Consider the following 18,356-nt stretch of genomic DNA (forward strand, 5'->3'; position numbering starts at 1 on the left):
TAAATGAAACTGTCGTGCCTTTCACACTTTATTGATGTTAAGGATAATTTTTTTTTCTAAAGAGAAAATTTCTTGGTTCACAATTTCTCTCCCCGTCTTGAATGTTGCTTTAGCTTGTGTTAATAAATCATAGCTGTGATCATATGGATTTTTCTACTGTTTGATCCCATGTTTCTGAAGAATTTCAGTACAGAGTAGAACATACTGTATGCTGATTTATCGGTCTTAAAACGAATAACTGAATGATGCAGCTATAGTTCAAAGGGGTAAAAACTAAAGGTTTTCAAAAATGAATAAATAGGATATCGTTTACAACAGAATCACAATCATGTTGAAAATGCTGTGCTATTTTACTTACTATGGATCACCACCTTATCGTGGTGGAGAGGTTTGTGTGCTTGAAGGACCCTAGGAGCTATGTTGTCTGGAGCAAAAGCTCCTGGTAGGGTCTCCCATGGCAAACTGGTCCTAGGTGACAGGCCAGACAAAGTGTGATCCATAACCACCCCTATGAGGACAACAAAGCAGGACTTGTGTACCCTGCCCGGATCAGGGTTACCGGGGCCCCACCCTGGAGCCAGGCCTGGGGGAGGGGCTCGCCAGCGAGCGTCTGGTGGCCGGGCATTCACTCATGGTGCCCGGCCGGGCCCAGCCCGAAGGAGCTACATGAGTCCCCCCTCCCATCGACCCACCACCGATGGGAGGGGCAGTAGTAGGGGTGCGGTGCATTGTGGATTGAGCAGTGTCCGAAGGCGTGGGCCTTGGCGTTCTGATCCTTGGTTGCTGAAACTGGCATTTGGAACTTGGAACGTTACCTCACTGGCGGGGAAGGAACCTGAGTTGGTGCGCGAGGTTGAGAGATACCGGCTAGATATAGTCGGGCTCACCTCAACACACAGCTTGGGCTCTGGGTCCAATCTCCTTGAGAGGGGCTGGACTTTTTTCTTTTCTGGAGTTGCCCATGGTGAGAGGCGGCGGGCAGGTGTGGGCTTTCTCATAGCCCCTCGACTCGGTGCCTGTATGTTGGGGTTTTCCCCGGTGGACGAGAGGGTAGCTTCCCTACGCCTTCGGGTTGGGGAACGGGTCCTGACTGTTGTCTGTGCTTATGCACCAAACAGCAGTTCAGAATACCCAGCCTTCATAGAGTCCTTGGAAGGGGTGCTTGAAAGTGCTCCTCCTGGAGACTCGATTGTCTCACGTGGGCAACGACAGTAAGACCTGGAGGGGTGTGATTGGGAGGAATGGCCTCTCTGATCTGAACCCGAGTGGTGTTCAGTTTTTGGACTTCTGTGCAAACCACAGTTTGTCCATAACGAACACCATGTTTGAGCACAAGGATGTCCATAAGTGCACATGGCACCAGGACACCCTAGGCCGCAGTTCAATGATTGACTTTGTAGTCATGTCAGCGGACTTGCGGCCATGTGTACTGGACACTCGGGTAAAGAGAGGAGCTGAGCTGTCAACTGATCACCACCTGGTGGTGAGTTGGATCAGGTGGTGGGGGAAGATGCCAGTCAGACCAGGCAAACCCAAACGTATAGTGAGGGTTTGCTGGGAACGTCTGGCAGAAGAACCTGTCAGATTGATCTTCAACTCACACCTCTGTCAGAACTTTGACCAGATATCGGGGGAGGTGGGGGACATTGACTCAGAATGGGCCATGTTCCGCTCCTCCATTGTTGAAGCGGCTGACTGTAGCTGTGGTCGCAAGGTAGTTGGTGCCTGTCGGGGCGGTAATCCTCGAACCCGGTGGTGGACACCCCAGGTGAGAGATGCCGTCAAGCTGAAGAAGGAGTCCTACCGAACATGGTTGGCCTGTAGGACACCAGAGGCAGCTGGCAGGTATCGACAGGCCAAGCGTTCTGTGGCTTCAGTCATTGCCAAGGCAAAAACCCGGGTGTGGGAAGAGTTCGGTGAGGCCTTGCAAAGTGACTTTAAGTCGGCTCCGAAAAGATTCTGGCGAACCGTCAGGCGACTCAGAAGGGGAAAGCAGTGTGTCACTAGCACTGTATATAGTGGAGATGGTGTGCTGCTGACTTCGACTGAAGACGTCATTGGGCGGTGGAAGGAATACTTTGAGGACCTTCTCAATCCCACCAACACGTTCTCCAGTGTGGAGGCAGAGTCTGGGGACACGGGAATAGGCTTGTCCATTACTGAGGCCGAAGTCGCTAAGGTAGTTAAAAAGCTCCTTGGCGGCAGGGCTGCAGGGGTGGATGAGATCCGTCCCGAGTTCCTCAAGGCTCTGGATGTTGTGGGGCTGTCTTGGCTGACACGCCTTTTCAACATTGCGTGGACATCGGGGGTGGTGCCACTGGATTGGCAGACTGGGGTGGTGGTGCCTCTTTTTAAAAAGGGGGACCGGAGGGTGTGTTCCAACTACAGGGGAATCACACTCCTCAGCCTCCCTGGTAAGGTCTATGCAGGGGTACTGGAGAAGAGAGTCCGGCTTATAGTCGAACCTCGGATTCAGGAGGAGCAGTGCGGGTTCCGCCCTGGTCGTGGAACACTGGACCAACTCTTTACCCTCTCCAGGATTTTGGAGGGTTCATGGGAGTTTGCCCAACCAGTCCACATGTGCTTTGTGGATTTGGAGAAGGCATTCGACTGTGTTCCCCAGGGTATTCTGTGGGAGGTGCTTCGGGAGTACGGGGTACATGGCTCTTTGCTACGAGCCATTCAGGCCCTGTACAAACAAAGCAGGAGTTTGGTTCGCATGGCCGGCAGTAAGTCAGACTTTTTCCCAGTGAGAGTTGGACTCCGTCAGGGCTGCCCTTTGTCACCGATTCTATTCATAATTTTTATGGATAGAATTTCTAGGCGCAGTCAGGGGATGGAGGGTGTCCGGTTTGGTGACCTCAGGGTCACATCGCTGCTGTTTGCAGATGATGTGGTCCTATTGGGGACATCAGGCCGTGAACTTCAGCTTTCACTGGATCGGTTTGCAGCCGAGTGTGAAGCGGCCGGGATGAGGATCAGTACCTCCAAATCCGAGGCCATGGTTCTCACATGGGAAAGTGTGGGGAGGTGTCACAGGCAAGTCCACCGGGGAGGAGACCCCGGGGAAGACCCAGGACACGCTGGCGTGACTATATCGCCCAGCTGGCCTGGGAGCGCCTCGGAATCCCTCCCAGGGAGCTAGTGGAAGTGGCTGGGGAAAGGGAGGTCTGGGCTTCATTGCTCAGGATGCTGCCCCCGCGACCCGAACCCCGGAGAAGCGGAAGATGATGGATGGATGGATGGATGGATGGATGGATGGATGGATGGATGGATGGATATTTTACTTACTAATAAGAAAGTCAACTTATGAGGTTGTAGTTTTATGTAGCAACACTTTTTTCTTTTTTTTTACATTTTTCCAGCCTCTCTTCATTCCTTGATACTAAACAGGCTGCTTTTGTCACTGCACCTTCAATATATTCAAATGACCTCTCTTCTGATTGTGCTTATTTCTACATCTCTCCTTTTTTGTGTTCAAGTTGCATTAGCAGTCCATGACAACGAAACATTTGTTAAAGGCCAAACATTTACATGAATAATGAATCACGGCACATTTTGGTCCAACAAGCTCAGCGAGAGCCCGAGTAAACATGTATGGTACATTCAAAAAGCAGTCCAGATTGGACCACTGCTTATAAGTTCAAGATGAGCAGAACTAAACTGATGGAGACTAAAAATGCAGATAAGAAAGCTATAGAGATGTGATTTGGTCGTAGGCACAAGCCGAAGACGAGTGCCATAGATCATCGTAACATGGCGTTTAATATGTTTTATTGTTAGTAGTTCCTTCTGCCAAATTATAGTTCTTTAACAAGCAGCTTGTTACTACGTCAGAGTAATGAACTCCGCTCAATCACTGCACAGCCAGAAGTTCATTCTCCAGCTCTTCACACAGACCAACTGACAGTTTTGAAATTTAGTGTAGTCTCATCTTCAGGGTCTGACCAAATCAGCTGTAAGTCAAATGTGATCTTAAAAGTATCCATTTTCTGTTTGTGCTCAAAGTAAGAAGTAAAAACATTCAAATGGCTTGAGCATCTCCTACAGCTGTCAAAGTTGTTGCTTAGCAACAGCATCTCAGTGGAAAACTGAAAAAGTGAAAGTGTTTGCGAGGAAAAAAAACCAGGATGGTATGGTGAAATAATAGCATGGTTAGAATGTGACTCAATCTCAATCAACTGGAGCTGTTGTATAAAAGTAAATGCATTAGTTTTCATAACATCACAAAAAACAAATAATTGGAATTAGGGTGTTTTTGCAGCTTAGTTTTTACAAATGAACTGATGGACTGGTAAACAGTACATTTTAAAACTTTAACAAAATTTACACACCACATCAAACTATTTTATTTAGAAAAAGTGAGGAAAATGTGGTTTTCCTTCAAATGGACACTTCAATACCAATGAGTTGGGAAACAGTAAAATTAACTTTTCTTCCTATTTTAAGCTGCTGTATAAAAATAGAGAAAAATATATTCAAACAACAAACAACACAAAGTAGAGTTCATGTCTTTGGCCAGCAGTGCCACATTCTGTAAGCCCTGCAGTGTCCTAGATCAAAATTACCAGCCAAGTGACAGCTGAGTGTAGAACAGCTCCAGTAACATGTTCACCTGTCACTCTTGCTCTTTCAGAGATGTGGTCGCTAGCTGTGGGACTGCCATGACAGGAAGAAATAGACTCCACAGTCAACCTTTGTGCTTGAAAGTGACAACTTAACATAATTCCTCACAGCTTACTGCCCAAGTGAAGGGTGAAAGATTCAATCTGAGAATGGCACATAGATGTGATTAATGCATAGTCCTCTTTAACTGCTTCACGTTGTTTTCTGGCTTGGTCAATTCAATTTAAATAATTAAATTTTATATGCCTATTATCCAACCTCTCTTTGTCGGTTACAATTACTGTGCCTTTAAGACTGAAACAGTTGTGCAGTAGCTTGGACACTCTTGGCTAAATAATAGCATTCTGCAAATGTTAATGCACAAAAAACAGGGGCGGCACGGTGGTGCGGTGGGTGGCGCTGTTGCCTCACAGCGAGGAGGGCCTAGGTTCAATTCCCCTGCCGGGTGACCGGGGTCCTCTCTGTGTGGAGTTTGCATGTTCTCCCCGTGTCTGCATGGGTTTCATTCCGGGTTCTCTGGTTTCCACCCACAGTCCAAAGACATGCAGTCAGGCCAATTGGACATGCTAAATTGCCCCTGGGAGTGAGTGACTGTCTGTCTGTCTGCCCTGCGATGGACTGGCGACCTGTCCAGGGTGTATCCTGCCTTCCGCCCGATGACTGGTGGGATAGACTCCAGCACCCCCGTGACCCTGATGGAGAAGCAGCTTAGAAAATGGATGGATGGATGGATGAAATGTTAATGCACAAAAAACTTTATATTTGACTTAAAAATAGGAAAAAGAGTAAAATACTAATTGTGACATGGGCAAAAGTTTGAACATTAGTCCAGTTGTAAAGTCTCAGAATTTATTTGTTAGGCTTTACCTGACTCATCAGGACTGTTTAGGCATTGTGATTAGTAAGGTTCAACTGGTGACCATTCCAGAGTGTAATAATTTCTCTTGCTTTTCAAACATTGTGCAAATCATGGGCAACAAAGCTAAAACATATCAAAACACTTCCAGCTTGCAATTTCCATTGTCTCTAATGTCACGAAGGGAATGTTACTGAGGGAAACTGTAGATGTCAAGACAAGATCTGGAAGACCTAGAAAGCTCTCAGATAGAACTGAAACATAAACATTAAGGCAAAGCAAAACCCTCATATGATGGCATAGAATATGCAGGAAGGTTTAGCTAACACAAGAGTGGTGGCTAAGCTTTCTTGTAGGTTCTTTTCTGTCATTTGGAGGTTTTGCTTTGCCTTTCGGTGGTTTGCACTGTTCCTAGCACAAACATCATTTGCTTGGAAGAATCATCTGATGGACACATCACCTGTGACCTCATTACATTGAAAGACATGCGTTACATTTTGTTGAAAAGAATATTGTGGAACTGTTTGGCCACAATTGCCAATGTCTGTTGGGAGATAAAAATGAGCAGCATTTGATGAAAAGAACACATTGCTCACTCTTAAACACTGGGGTGGATCTATTAAGATAGGAGTTGTGTGGCAGCCTGTGGCACAAAAACCACTGCATAGGTAAATGGAAATGGGTTTCACTAAGTATCAGTAAATTCTGGAGGCAAATGTGACCCTGTCAATAACAAAATGAAGCTTAAAAGAGACTAGCTTCTACAAAAGGACAATGTCCCAAATGTAACTCAAAATATACCATAAAGTACTTTAGTAAATGCAAGCTGAAGCTGATGGTTCTCACAATCCAGTGATATGAACATTATCGAAATGTGTGGAAACATATTTCTAAAACAAAACTATAAAGAATCCAAACTGGCCAGAAAAACCTTTGCAATCTGGGAAATCTGCCAAAGGGGGTGTCCGTAAGTATTGAGTACTGTGTCTAAACTTTTGCACATGCCACAATTAGGATTTTTTTTATTTTATATAAAGGTTGTGTTTACATCTTTTCATTTCAAAAACCAACCAATGTGTAATTTGGCCCAAACAACTAATTTTGGCACACAGCTGTATATGTAACTAACCTCTGTTCTGCAGTCCAGGCTGAAACACTGCTTATAACTTCTGCATAACAGTGGGGCTAAAATGCTTTAGGCTGAACAAGGGGATGTATATAATTATGGTTTTCATGAAATCACAAAAGCATTAAATACAAAACAGTCTGTTGTTCTGCCGCTTAGTTTTCATGTGTCAAACTTACTAGAAGAATTAGGGTTTCCATAATGTGAGCCCTTCAAAATAAGAGTTTCTAAATGGCTGGCTTGGACTAGGAAAAGTTCTATGAAAAGCCAGTAATTAATATAGACTACTCATGTTATGTTGGGGTTCTTTAAAAGAGGTTTTTTTAAAACCTTTAAAAAGAGTTGCTGACTTGATATCTCATTTATAAAAATCATTCATCGAAAGGTTGTCAATATGGGACCAAAAGTGGTTCTTCTATGGCATCATTCCAAAGAACCCTTTTCGGCATTTTTATTTTTAAGAGTATACCTCGGTCCTGTCTAGGCAAAAGCAAATGATGAAAAGAACACAATAGGCTTACTTTTGTTTTTGAGTTTTGCGTGTGTGTCCTTCAGAGCTATTGGCTCTCTGCTTGTTTGTGTTTTTGTTTTCTTGCACCTCCTTGGGGCATTGCGGTCTGAATAATACGAAAATAAACTGCTCTGAATATTGCAGGTGCCCCTTTTCATTTGTATTGTCTTCCTGCTGGGGGATCTGAGTCAACAACATGACATGTAGTAAGACAGAGAGAGAGAGAGAGAGAGAGAGAGAGAGAGCACAAAAGTGAGACAGAGAAGAGGGGCAGTGAAAGTGAGAGAGCAAGTAAGTGAGCAAGGAGAGAGGCAATCAGAGAGCATAATAAAAACAGTACTGGGTAAAAGTGCACCAAGATCCTTCCTCTTTTGCCTTTCCAGCTTGAACTTCTAGTCTCTTCTTGCTTAAATGTCTTGTCTCTTCTTGCTTCAATGTCTTGTATCTTGTCTGCGATGATTCTGACTGACTTGAATGCTGCACTGATACTCTTACCCTCCTCCACATTTCTAAAGATTTTTCTAAAGACCTTTCCATGTATCCTAACAAGAAATGTATCTGAAATGCTGAATCTATGTGAATCTTTTTTTTTGTCTGGTACTTGGTATGGACAGTGAGACGTATAACCATTTACACCTGCCATTTCCATAGGTAATTAGATTTGATCACTGGAGGAAGGCTACCATGCATGTTTTTACTCAGGCTCTTGCAATGCTTGTTGGACCAAAATGTGCCACGATTCATTATTCATGTAAATGTTTGGCCTTTAACAAATGTTTAGATCTCATGGATTGCTAATGCAACTTGAAGATCTTCAACACAAAAATGAAGATGTTGAAAGAAGGCACACGGCTCTCAGTTCTGCTGTCACAGTGTCGTAGATTTAGTTCTTTGTTATTGATGGGGATACATCAGGACACTTTAGCATTCACATTACAAATGTTGTGTGGTCACTGATCTCACCTGATCAATAAAGAAAATAAAACAGAAGATGGTTTATTGGATGGTTCAAAGAGAACCACCTCAGGTTTCTTAATGCATAACTTAAAATGGTAACCAGTTGGTTTAACAGCTTTTTTAATGGCTGCTTGTGCCCTGGATTATTCTTCTTCGTTACCCTTCTGGTATCGTAGCAAGCAAGCAAGCAAAGTTTATTTATATAATCCTTTTTACAACCGGTGTTGCCACAAAGCAGCTTCACAGAAAAATCCGGGTCCAAGCCCCTATGAGCAAGCCAGTGGCAAGGAAAAACTCCCTAAGAGCAGGAGGAAGAAACCTTGAGAGGAACCAAGACTTTGTCACAGACTGTGCAATTTATGACAAATACATTTTTAAACTCTATACGTTTTCTGGTTTGGTAAATGATGTTATTAAAGAAAAAGAACAGGTTTCAAGGCTGAAATGGTTTCAGAAGATTCTAGTATCTTAGATAACACTGTCACTAAGCACCTTGTGATATTACAGCACCCTGGACAGGTCTGATAGTTCTGCTCTGCAGTTACCTTGGACAGGGTCAATCCGCAACTACTTCAGCACCATGGACAGTGTCAACAACATAAACCCAATGTACTGTAAAATTCCTTTTCTGAGCGCAATGATGCACAAATGATTCATTTGATTACCAAAAGTGTGTTTCGCCATCTACACACCGCAGAGATAAGTCTCACGTTCTGCTGTGAAAGAAAATTCTCTTTGGGTGAAAAAGTACTGTATTATTAGACCAAAGAATCGATTCTTCATCCATATGTTATGAAGAAGTATATATAACCTGTATAGTGTTTTTGAAAATACACACACATGCACAAAGCGCACATTAAAGTACCTGTTCTTTTTGTTCTGCTTCTTTTTCCTTTTCAACACATACCACTCACAAACAAGTTGTCCCTTCATTAACATTTAATGGACCCTTGTAAAACCTCTCAAACAATAACCACATTTCATGAATGCTCAAACCACTCTGACTCCTTTTTCCTGTTTTTATTTTTTTTCTTTCATCCTCTTTTTTAAGCCTTTTTCTTCTGAAAGCCTCCACACAATTGCTCTCTCTTTGCCAACCTCAAGGGATGCTCTCAATTATAGAGCAGAGAGTGGACAAAGATCTCAACAATACGGTGCACACGTGAGAAGCCTGTTCTCATTAGTTATGGCCCCTGGTAATACTTTGTACTGCAGAGCTAAAGTTGATGTTATTCTGAACACAGGATTTCTCCAACAGCGAAACTCTAGACCTGGAACTCCTTACAACAATAAAAATCATTTACTGAGAGTAATCAACCCCTTAAACTACAAGCCCACTGTTCATTTCCTTAGTCTTGCAATTACATAACTTGGAAATAGCCATTACCAAACACTACAATTTATAGCATTAAGGTTAACACGATTGGATAAAGAGTGGAGGTTTGGTATCTTACCTGTTTTGGGATCCACAGAGAAGTATGGCTGTCCATGTAAAACACTGTACACTACCCGGGCACTGTTTCCATAGGTGGGGTCATCAGCGTCTGTGGCTGTCACTTGGAATACTGATGTACCTAGAAAAATGCAGACACTTTTAGTGCATGTTTCAGAACAGACGTTCTGAATTTGTAACAAAACTTACAATATAAAGACCAATAAAAAGGTCCAGACAATCTAAAAAGGCTTTGTACAAAAGCTATGTTGGTGACGCCAACATTATTGGAATCAAATTGATGTTGTTAGACAATTAAAAAAGTAAAAGATCTATCTGTTTTTATTATTTCACATAGTGTCACATAGTATTTAAATTTTGGAATTGGGGTTGTACAGAGATCTTTTTAATATATCATGAGGTAGAGTTGAGAGAAACATAGCAAGCATCATCTGTGCTTTTATTTTTTTTAATAATTGCATGTGAAGCACACAGTGGATAACACACAGTATGCAGAATGAACGGAAACCGTGTATGCTAGACATGTGCACTCTGTTTACGCCCTGCATGCATCCACCCACAAACAGCCAAAATTCAATACCAATTAAACAGTTTTGTAATTAAAAGTGGTTCACAGGAAGCCATTTTGCTTCAGAAAACAGACTGAGACCACCTGGGGGACTTGTTTACCTACTTAGTTTTTCAATCAAATCTTGCAAGGAATAAAACTGTCTGAACAATTTGAGCACTCTAATATTACCAGAAGACATTGTGCATCAGCCTGGGACCACAAAGATACCGGACAAAAAGGCAGTCTTTTTCATAGGCACCTGCTGATCACCACACATACTTAATGCATTCTTGGTCATACTCCATTATATCTGCACGGCGCACATTGAGAATAGTCCCATCCTTCATAATAAAAGCATTTATTCCCTCGTTCAGAGTGCTAGACATTTGTAGAGTAGCCAGGTGAAGCAGAAATGTCTCTCACATCTTTGTTTGCATTTTCCTGTTGACATTTTGTTTTTGCATTTTTGGCTTTTATTCATTTTTCTTAGTCTTATCCATTTGTTTTATTCCACTTTCTTCCTTCTTATTCTTTCCTCCAGCCGTGGTAGAGCCCTTTACAACTCAGGTCACATATCTGAACTCATTCATACACCATACTCGTCCCCCTCCCCTCTCTCTCTCTCTCTCTCTCTCATTACTGCAAACTGAGCTCAATCCATCTATCTACACTGTCTGATGTTGACTTATTGCCAGCACCACAATACACTGGATGTAGCTTTCAAAGCCCAGGAACAGAAATGGGATTATGGAGGCTAGGACTTTTCTCTACTTTCCTCAGCATTCCACCCCCCATCCCCTTCACTGTCTCTCTCAGGGCCAGATGTACATATGTAAGAAAGCACAGCACACAGTACGACAATGCAGCTGCAATACGTGCTTATAATGCATCTCAAATCAACATTTGATAGGCTGATATGCACATTCAAAGCCATTGACAGGCTCAGGTCAAATTAAAAAGGTTCAGATACAACAATGTTAATAAATGAAGTTATTTCCTAACAAAACATTAGACAGGGGATTAATTATCAGAAATTGTTGAAATTCCTTCTTAGAGTTTTGTCAGATACTCATTATAACACAGCAAATGAGGCGATGTACAAACAGTGCAAATTCATGGATGTTTGTCACATTTCACATTAAAAAAACATGCAGCAGACCCTTGAACACCTCCTGCTGTCTAGTGCACCGCACTGTAAAATAAAAGGTGGTTTTAAGTTAACAGAACAAGAATCTGTGTTTTATGCTCTGCCAATGTATTATTTTAAATTCAAATAATTCAAATATTTAAAACACCCCCTTTTTTATAGTGTGCATCTGAAATACTCTACAGACTTAAAGAAATGGCAAGACATTTTAAATTAGCCTTAGCCTAACGAGGACACTGCAGTGATTGCCAGGCTTCCACTGATATCGCCTCAAAAGCCACCTCACTAGGTTAGCTGCATTAGAGTCTCAGGGACTAGTCTGTGCAACAAGCATGTGCCACTTGCTAAAGGATGAATGACTTTAATATTTTCCAAATTCCAGCGTTGCCTGACAGTTGGAGGCATGAGTGTACAGGAGGCATGTATGAAATAAATGAGTTGAGAAAGACAGTGAAGCTGAAGTTGGCCTCTTATTCTTGTTTCCCATTCCACCTTAATGGTGCAGGTGGCACCTGTGCATGTGTCTGAATTAGCTGCTGCTACATTTAAGGTGTAACATACAATTTGAACAAAAAGCTGGTGAGTAAGAAAGCAACTTCAGCCTGGTCCAATTTTAGACATGAAACAACATCTAGCACAATTTTCCTGCTAGTTTTAAAAAGCAAAATTGACATAGGTTTATCTATGTTCTGTTCCCATTTGCTTTTACTGTTTTACACATGAGGGTGGCATGGTGCAGTGTATATGTCTGTCTGTCTGCCCTGTGATGGACTGTTGACCTGTCCAAGGTGTTTCCACCAATTGGCTACTGGGATAGGCTCCAGCTTCCCCCCATGACCCAGAAGAATAAATGGCTTGGAATATTGATGTGTTTTACACACACACATATATATATATATATATATATATATATATATATATATATATATATATATATATATATATATATTGCTGTCCTTGTTCAGGTCCTTGTGTGTATTGCTGCTGAACAAAACCTCTTATGTCCATTTTTGTCATTATTCAGTTTTTGATACAATTTAAAAATGCCTGTTGTCCCTTAGATTGCTTGTAAATTTCATGCTGAATGGACCAAAAGAAGTGGTCCAAAATTACTTGGAAAAAACTCTGGTTCCATTGAGTTACATCAAGAAAAAGTAAAGTAGGTTTTTTACTTCTCCTGTAAAGTTACTATTCTGGAGATACGAGGTTTTTTTCCAACAACAGTGATATATAGGCAGCTTCTGCCTATAGCTAGAAGGCCAGGCCTCCCTCATAGCTGTAGTAGGACTGAGGACTGAAGAACAGAGAGGAGATACAGTGATAGTAGGGACTACGAACCCATCGTCACAGGAACGGAAGGTGAGGACGTGAATTTATAGGGCTTTAGATTTGAGGAAGGAGGGGGTTCAGGCATGCTCCTACCCCCAAACTTCGGTTGTAACATAACCACACAAAATAGTTATTATTAAAAAGTGATTTTTAACTTTACTTGAACATCTTTTGTCAATATTTAAAGTTGCATTTATTGTGATATAAACTAAAACTGTCTGTAATTTGAATTATATTGTGATATAAAAGATGATTTATCGTCTGTGTCAAGACATTTCATAGGTAAGGTCCATGTATTTTTCCATGTTTTTTTTTTTCTTGACTCAAGTAAACTAGTCTAGGGTACCTAGTCCATTATTTAAAAAAATGGATGTAGCTATTCAAATACACAGGTATTCAAACTCATCTTAGAATTCATGTTGCTTACTTTGGGTATCTGAACCAGGCATGTGTAGTTTGGAATAATTAAAAAAATTTAAACTTCCAAATCTTGCAATTTTTAAATCACTTTTTGACAGTGTCCAAACTAGAAATGCAGAGAATGTGCACATGCACATGAGTTATCTTTGCAGTCATAAATTACATGTATATGAAGTAAAATGTCTAAAACCATACCCTAAGAAGGAAAATGGTTTAGACAGGTAACAGGTAAAGAGGCTCTTTGTAAAATTCAGAGTAAGACAAAGTAAGAATTCTCTAAATTGCAAAGTAAAGAATATGTTACATGTAAATCTCACGAGATCCGAATGTCCTCATTTATGTCCATAAGTAGCATTTAATCCTGCACGAAGAAGTGAATGTGAACCTCATTATGTTTGGTGCTTACATAATGGTGATGTTCATAGATGTGCTAGCTTTATGTTAGAACAAAACAAAAGCTTTTCAAAAAAAGAATACATTATATTAAGAGAGATATTTTCCCTACTGAAATCAAAAATATACATTTGATTCTGATGTACATTAAAAATCAGGGAAAATCATTACAAGTCAATGACATACTTCTGGGTATTACGAAACCTTGGATCAGTGACCTCTGCAGTGCCCCCTCTGTTGGGAATCAAGCAATATGGGCTTAATTCTATTGAGATTCTTTGTAAAGCAACAAGAGGGATTGAGCATATTATTGCTGCTGCATCAAGGGGCTGTGTCACATGCTTATATCGACCCTTTTGATTTGAAATGGTGTTATTCTGCTAGCAAATATTCTTTCAGCACATATTCAAGGTTAGATCCTTTGTTTAGGAGTTATGACTGATGTTATTGTTAAACGAATCTCTCAATAATGCCTTTCAATAGAGATGGCATTTAACCGAGATCAGGCTGATATCAGCAGAAAATTCTGAATCAGATTTTGAATGAAAAGGAAAAAAAATAACACATCTATCCTGAGGAATAAGAATAAATAACACATCTATCCTGAAACAGCATGCACATTGTGTGAAATTATGTTGTTAACCAAAAAAGTTGGGATTCTGTGCACAATATAAATAAGACTAAAATGCACTGACATGCAAATCATTTAACCCCTATATTTAAGTGATATCAAATTCATATCAAATGTTGAAACTGATCATTATATATATATATATATATATATATATATATATATATATATATATATATATATATATATAAAGATAACGATAAAGAAGGCAACAAAGTTTATCTTTATCTTTTTAAAGATAAAGAAGGCAACAAAGATAAAGTTGTGGAATGCTCAAAAAACACTTGCTGGTTGCTTGGTAACAGGTCAGTAGTATGATTGGGTATACAAAGAGCATCCCAGAGAGGCTGTGTCTTTCAGTAAAGATGGGGAGGTGCAACAATTCAAAAATAACATTTCTCAACATATAATAGCAAAGAACATTTGCTTTTCATCATCAACAATGCATAATATCATTAAAAGATTCAGAGAATCTGGAGAACTCTCTGTATGTAAGGGACAAAGCCAAAAACCAGTATTTGATGGCCATGATTTTTAGGCCCTCAGGTGGCACTGCATTTAAAACAGACATGATTCTGTAGTGGAAATCACTACATAGGCTCAGAAACACTTCTGAAAACCACTGTCTGTGAAAAAAAAGTTTGTGATTGCATCTACACATGCAAGTTAAAACTCTAAAATGCAAAACCAAATATAAACAGGATCCAGAAAAGCTGCCACTCTCTCTGGGTTCAAGCTCAACTAACAATGGACTGAAGCTAAATGGAAAAGTGTCCTGTGGTCTGACAAATTAAAATCGAAATTCTTTTTGAAATTCATGCACACTACATAGTCTGGGCTAAAGACCACCTAGTTTGTTATCAGTGCACACCCCAAAGCCAGTATTCATAATGGTATTGGCGGCATTAGTGCACATGGCATGGGTGATGTGCACATCTGTGAAGGCACCATTATTGCACCATTATTATATATAAATATTTTGGCAACATATGCTGCCGTTCAGATGACGTCTTTTTCAGGGAAGTCCTTGCTTATTTCAGCAAGATGATGCTAACACACATTCTGCATGTATTACAACAGCATTGCTCTGTGATAAAAGAGTCTGGGTGCTAAACTGGCCTGTCTGCCGTCCAGACCTGTCACCCACTGATAACATCTGAAAAAGATGACAAAGGAGACCACGAACTGTTGAGCAGCTGAAATCCTGTATCAAACAAGCATCTAAAAACATTTCACTTTCAAAATTACAGCAATTGATCTCCTCAGTTCCCACTAAAAAGAGTTGTTAAAAGAAGGGGTGATGAAACAGAGTGGTAAACATGCCCCATCCCAACTTTTCTGGAATGAGTTGTTGGCATCAAATTCAAAATTTGCATAAGTTAAATTGATTTAATTAAAACACCTCATTTTAAAGTTTAGTAAAGAAGAAATATCATGTCAATATCAGCCAGTACTCAGTGTTTCAATATCAGTATCAGTATTGGAAGACAAAAAGTTGTATTATTCCATCTCTGCATTTCAGATATAATGTGAAATTTACATTTTTTTAAAAAGTTGAATAAATAACCACTGGTCACCAAAAACAGACTTGTAATCAGCCACATTTGTGTCATCACAAAGTTTGTTTTGTTTTCTATCTATCTATCAGTGGTGTTAAAGTAAATGCATTAATGGCATATTACCATGTTAATTATTAATATTGGCATTTTTACTAACACGTTTAATGCATTTTTTCTAGTTAACCCCTTTAAACCTTCTGTTGTTTGCTGTATCTCTGACACTATAGCTATAGTTCCACTTGTAGCTCTCTTGATTGGGGGTTGTGCCACACATCCAAAAGTGGTAGGCCAAAACTTTTGTTTGAAATAAAAAAAGTAAAAAGATAAATCTAGCCACTGGCAGAGTGGCAAAATTCAAATGGACCAATGCCTTTAATCTCTAGCTACTATACAATCTGTATAAATATATTCATAAACAGTGTCTGTGTTTGTTTCAACCCTGCCCTTCATTAGGTTTGGCCTAAAATAGAAACATTTGCCAGCTAACATCTCTGAAGAACACCAGGCTGTTTTCAAACCCAATTAATTTTTTTGTGACATTGTATCTTTTTCAATTGGCTCAGTTTTTCAGGTTTCACACTGCAACAGCAAAAGTGGGCAGATTATACATGAGGGTTCCCACCAGCAGCAAACTGAAGTAGGGATCACTTAAAAGCAAACAGAGACCCACAGTTTAGCGGACCATGGTTAATTGTTCAGTGTTGATTCTTAATACGGTTGGAGGGTTCACACCTCAAAAGGACAGAAGTAAAGAAAAAGTCTGACAGGACTGCACCAAATATGATAGGGGTGAAAGAGCCATTAGATAATAAATATTCAAACTGGAATTTAGTAAATTCACAAAGTGCAGGAACATAAATTGTCCATTACTTTGTGTTTTGCCGCTACTGCCAGGCTTTGAATGTGTTTATCACTGAAATACATTGTGTCTGAAGTATTATGTATAAGGACAACACAACTAATGTCAGTAATACAGAATGAGACAGTGCTCCATTGATTAATCAAGAAGCAGCAAAGTAACAAAAGCATTAGCTAGGCGGAAGATTCCAGTGTTCCTCAAAATAAGATGCAATGTACTGATAATGGGCTACAATCATGGGGGAGTTGAACATGCAGCCACTGTTATTGGATGTCACAGGTTAAAACTGGAAACTGCATTCATCCTTTTTTCTGTGAAAACATGATGCAAGTAATGGTTAAATTAATATATTAATTAATGACTAATATATAAATTACTTACTCATTCATATATATATATATATATATATATATATATATATATATATAAATAAATGAGTAATTAATTATTAAAGGTAACATGCACACTGCTTATTTCGTCCACTCATCTAGGTATAACAACAATGGAAGGGTCGAATTTGTCAAAATAAGACAAATGCAATCAATTGTGATTAACTACACAACAAATGATTGATCCCAATTATTTGAATTGTTTGACAGCCTTATATATGTATGTCAGAGAGAAATACATTTAATGTTTTGTACATGCATAAGCTGCGTGTTTAGGCTCATACACCAGTTTAGTACATAACATACTGGCCTAATGCATCCAGTTTCTGTCTCAGTCTCAGTACACCCCCCCTTTCATCACTTCCCCCTCTCTCCTGCTTATCTCTATTGTCTTTTCATCTCAGTCTCAGAAAAGAATGTATGGTAACCACAGAACAATCCACAAGCTCCCCAACTTTTAACATATGTTCGCATCTCCATGTAATGTATGGAATGATATCTCTTTGATCTGTTTAACAGCTCAGCACAAAGCAGACAGCTGATGACAGTAATCACCTGCAGTGATGCTGCCTTAGAGCACTGTGGTTTTACTTCAGCAGGAGTAGCTGGAATGAGTAAAATCTTTTTTTGTACAGTGTGTAGCTCTCAGGCCCTGGGAAAAACATTTCTATCAGAGTTTGGCAGCCAGCAGAGATGATGAAAAAACTCATCTGACTGCTGACGGGCTGTTTCCCAAGGGGTGCGTTTGTGTGTATGAGTGTGTATCCATGTGTGACTATATATGTGTGTGCATGAATGTGAAGAGGTAATAATCCTACAACACTGGAGCTCAGACACAGGCACTGAGAAAGAACATGGTCAATTGAAATCTTCTTACTAAACAATGCATATGATACAAGTATAAGTGAATGGGTTGTGAGCTGAACTGAATACTATGCAAAATGGTATTGTAACAGTCCACAGTCCAAGCAGCTACACCATTACTATTTGCATAGTGCATCTTTCCTATTTTTTTCCTGTTTGTTCATGTGAAATCTTAGGCCACATGATTAGAAACATATGCTTTAAAAGCAACACAAACCCAGCTGCGCATTTTATGCATGCTCAATAACCAAAGGGCACTGCACAATTTAACATGTTGAAGTTGGTGTGTGGGTGTGAAGGCAGAGAGGGGGGGAGCGTTCTATTACAATAGCTCCATATCACCATATCTGAATCTTTTCTTTGGCTGTGAAGCAATAAAGCTGCACACAGAAAAACACTGTATCATCACTGTCAACAAACCTTATATCTCCAGAATGGTAACTTTATGGTAGAAATAAATGTTATTAATCTTAACATACAGTGCTGTGGCAGTCAGAGACCACCCTTAATTTATTCAACTTCAAAACTGCCATTAAGCCATTATCATTTTTAGCATCAGAAATAGGACAAAACATATTTAACAGAAAAAAATAAATAAATATAATCAATGTTTTCAGTATTGAGTGTCTCCTTTTATCTTTATTGCTGCTTCCATTCTTTTCAGAAGACTTTCTGACAGTTTATCC

General features: G+C 40.1%; 1 protein-coding gene across 3 annotated transcripts in view; it reads right to left on the reverse strand.

Moving 5' to 3' along the window:
- LOC108430851 (cadherin-18) overlaps nt 1-18,356 on the reverse strand; it is a 214,639-nt gene that overhangs the window by 64,927 nt on the left and 131,356 nt on the right. For all 3 annotated transcript variants that reach the window (XM_037544461.1, XM_037544460.1, XM_017703642.2), the window contains one exon: nt 9,531-9,650. In XM_037544461.1, the coding sequence (XP_037400358.1) occupies nt 9,531-9,650 (120 nt within the window). The remainder of the gene's footprint in view (nt 1-9,530; nt 9,651-18,356) is intronic.

This window comes from Pygocentrus nattereri, chromosome 13 (assembly GCF_015220715.1).
Source record: "Pygocentrus nattereri isolate fPygNat1 chromosome 13, fPygNat1.pri, whole genome shotgun sequence".
Classification (NCBI taxonomy): Eukaryota; Metazoa; Chordata; class Actinopteri; order Characiformes; family Serrasalmidae; genus Pygocentrus; species Pygocentrus nattereri.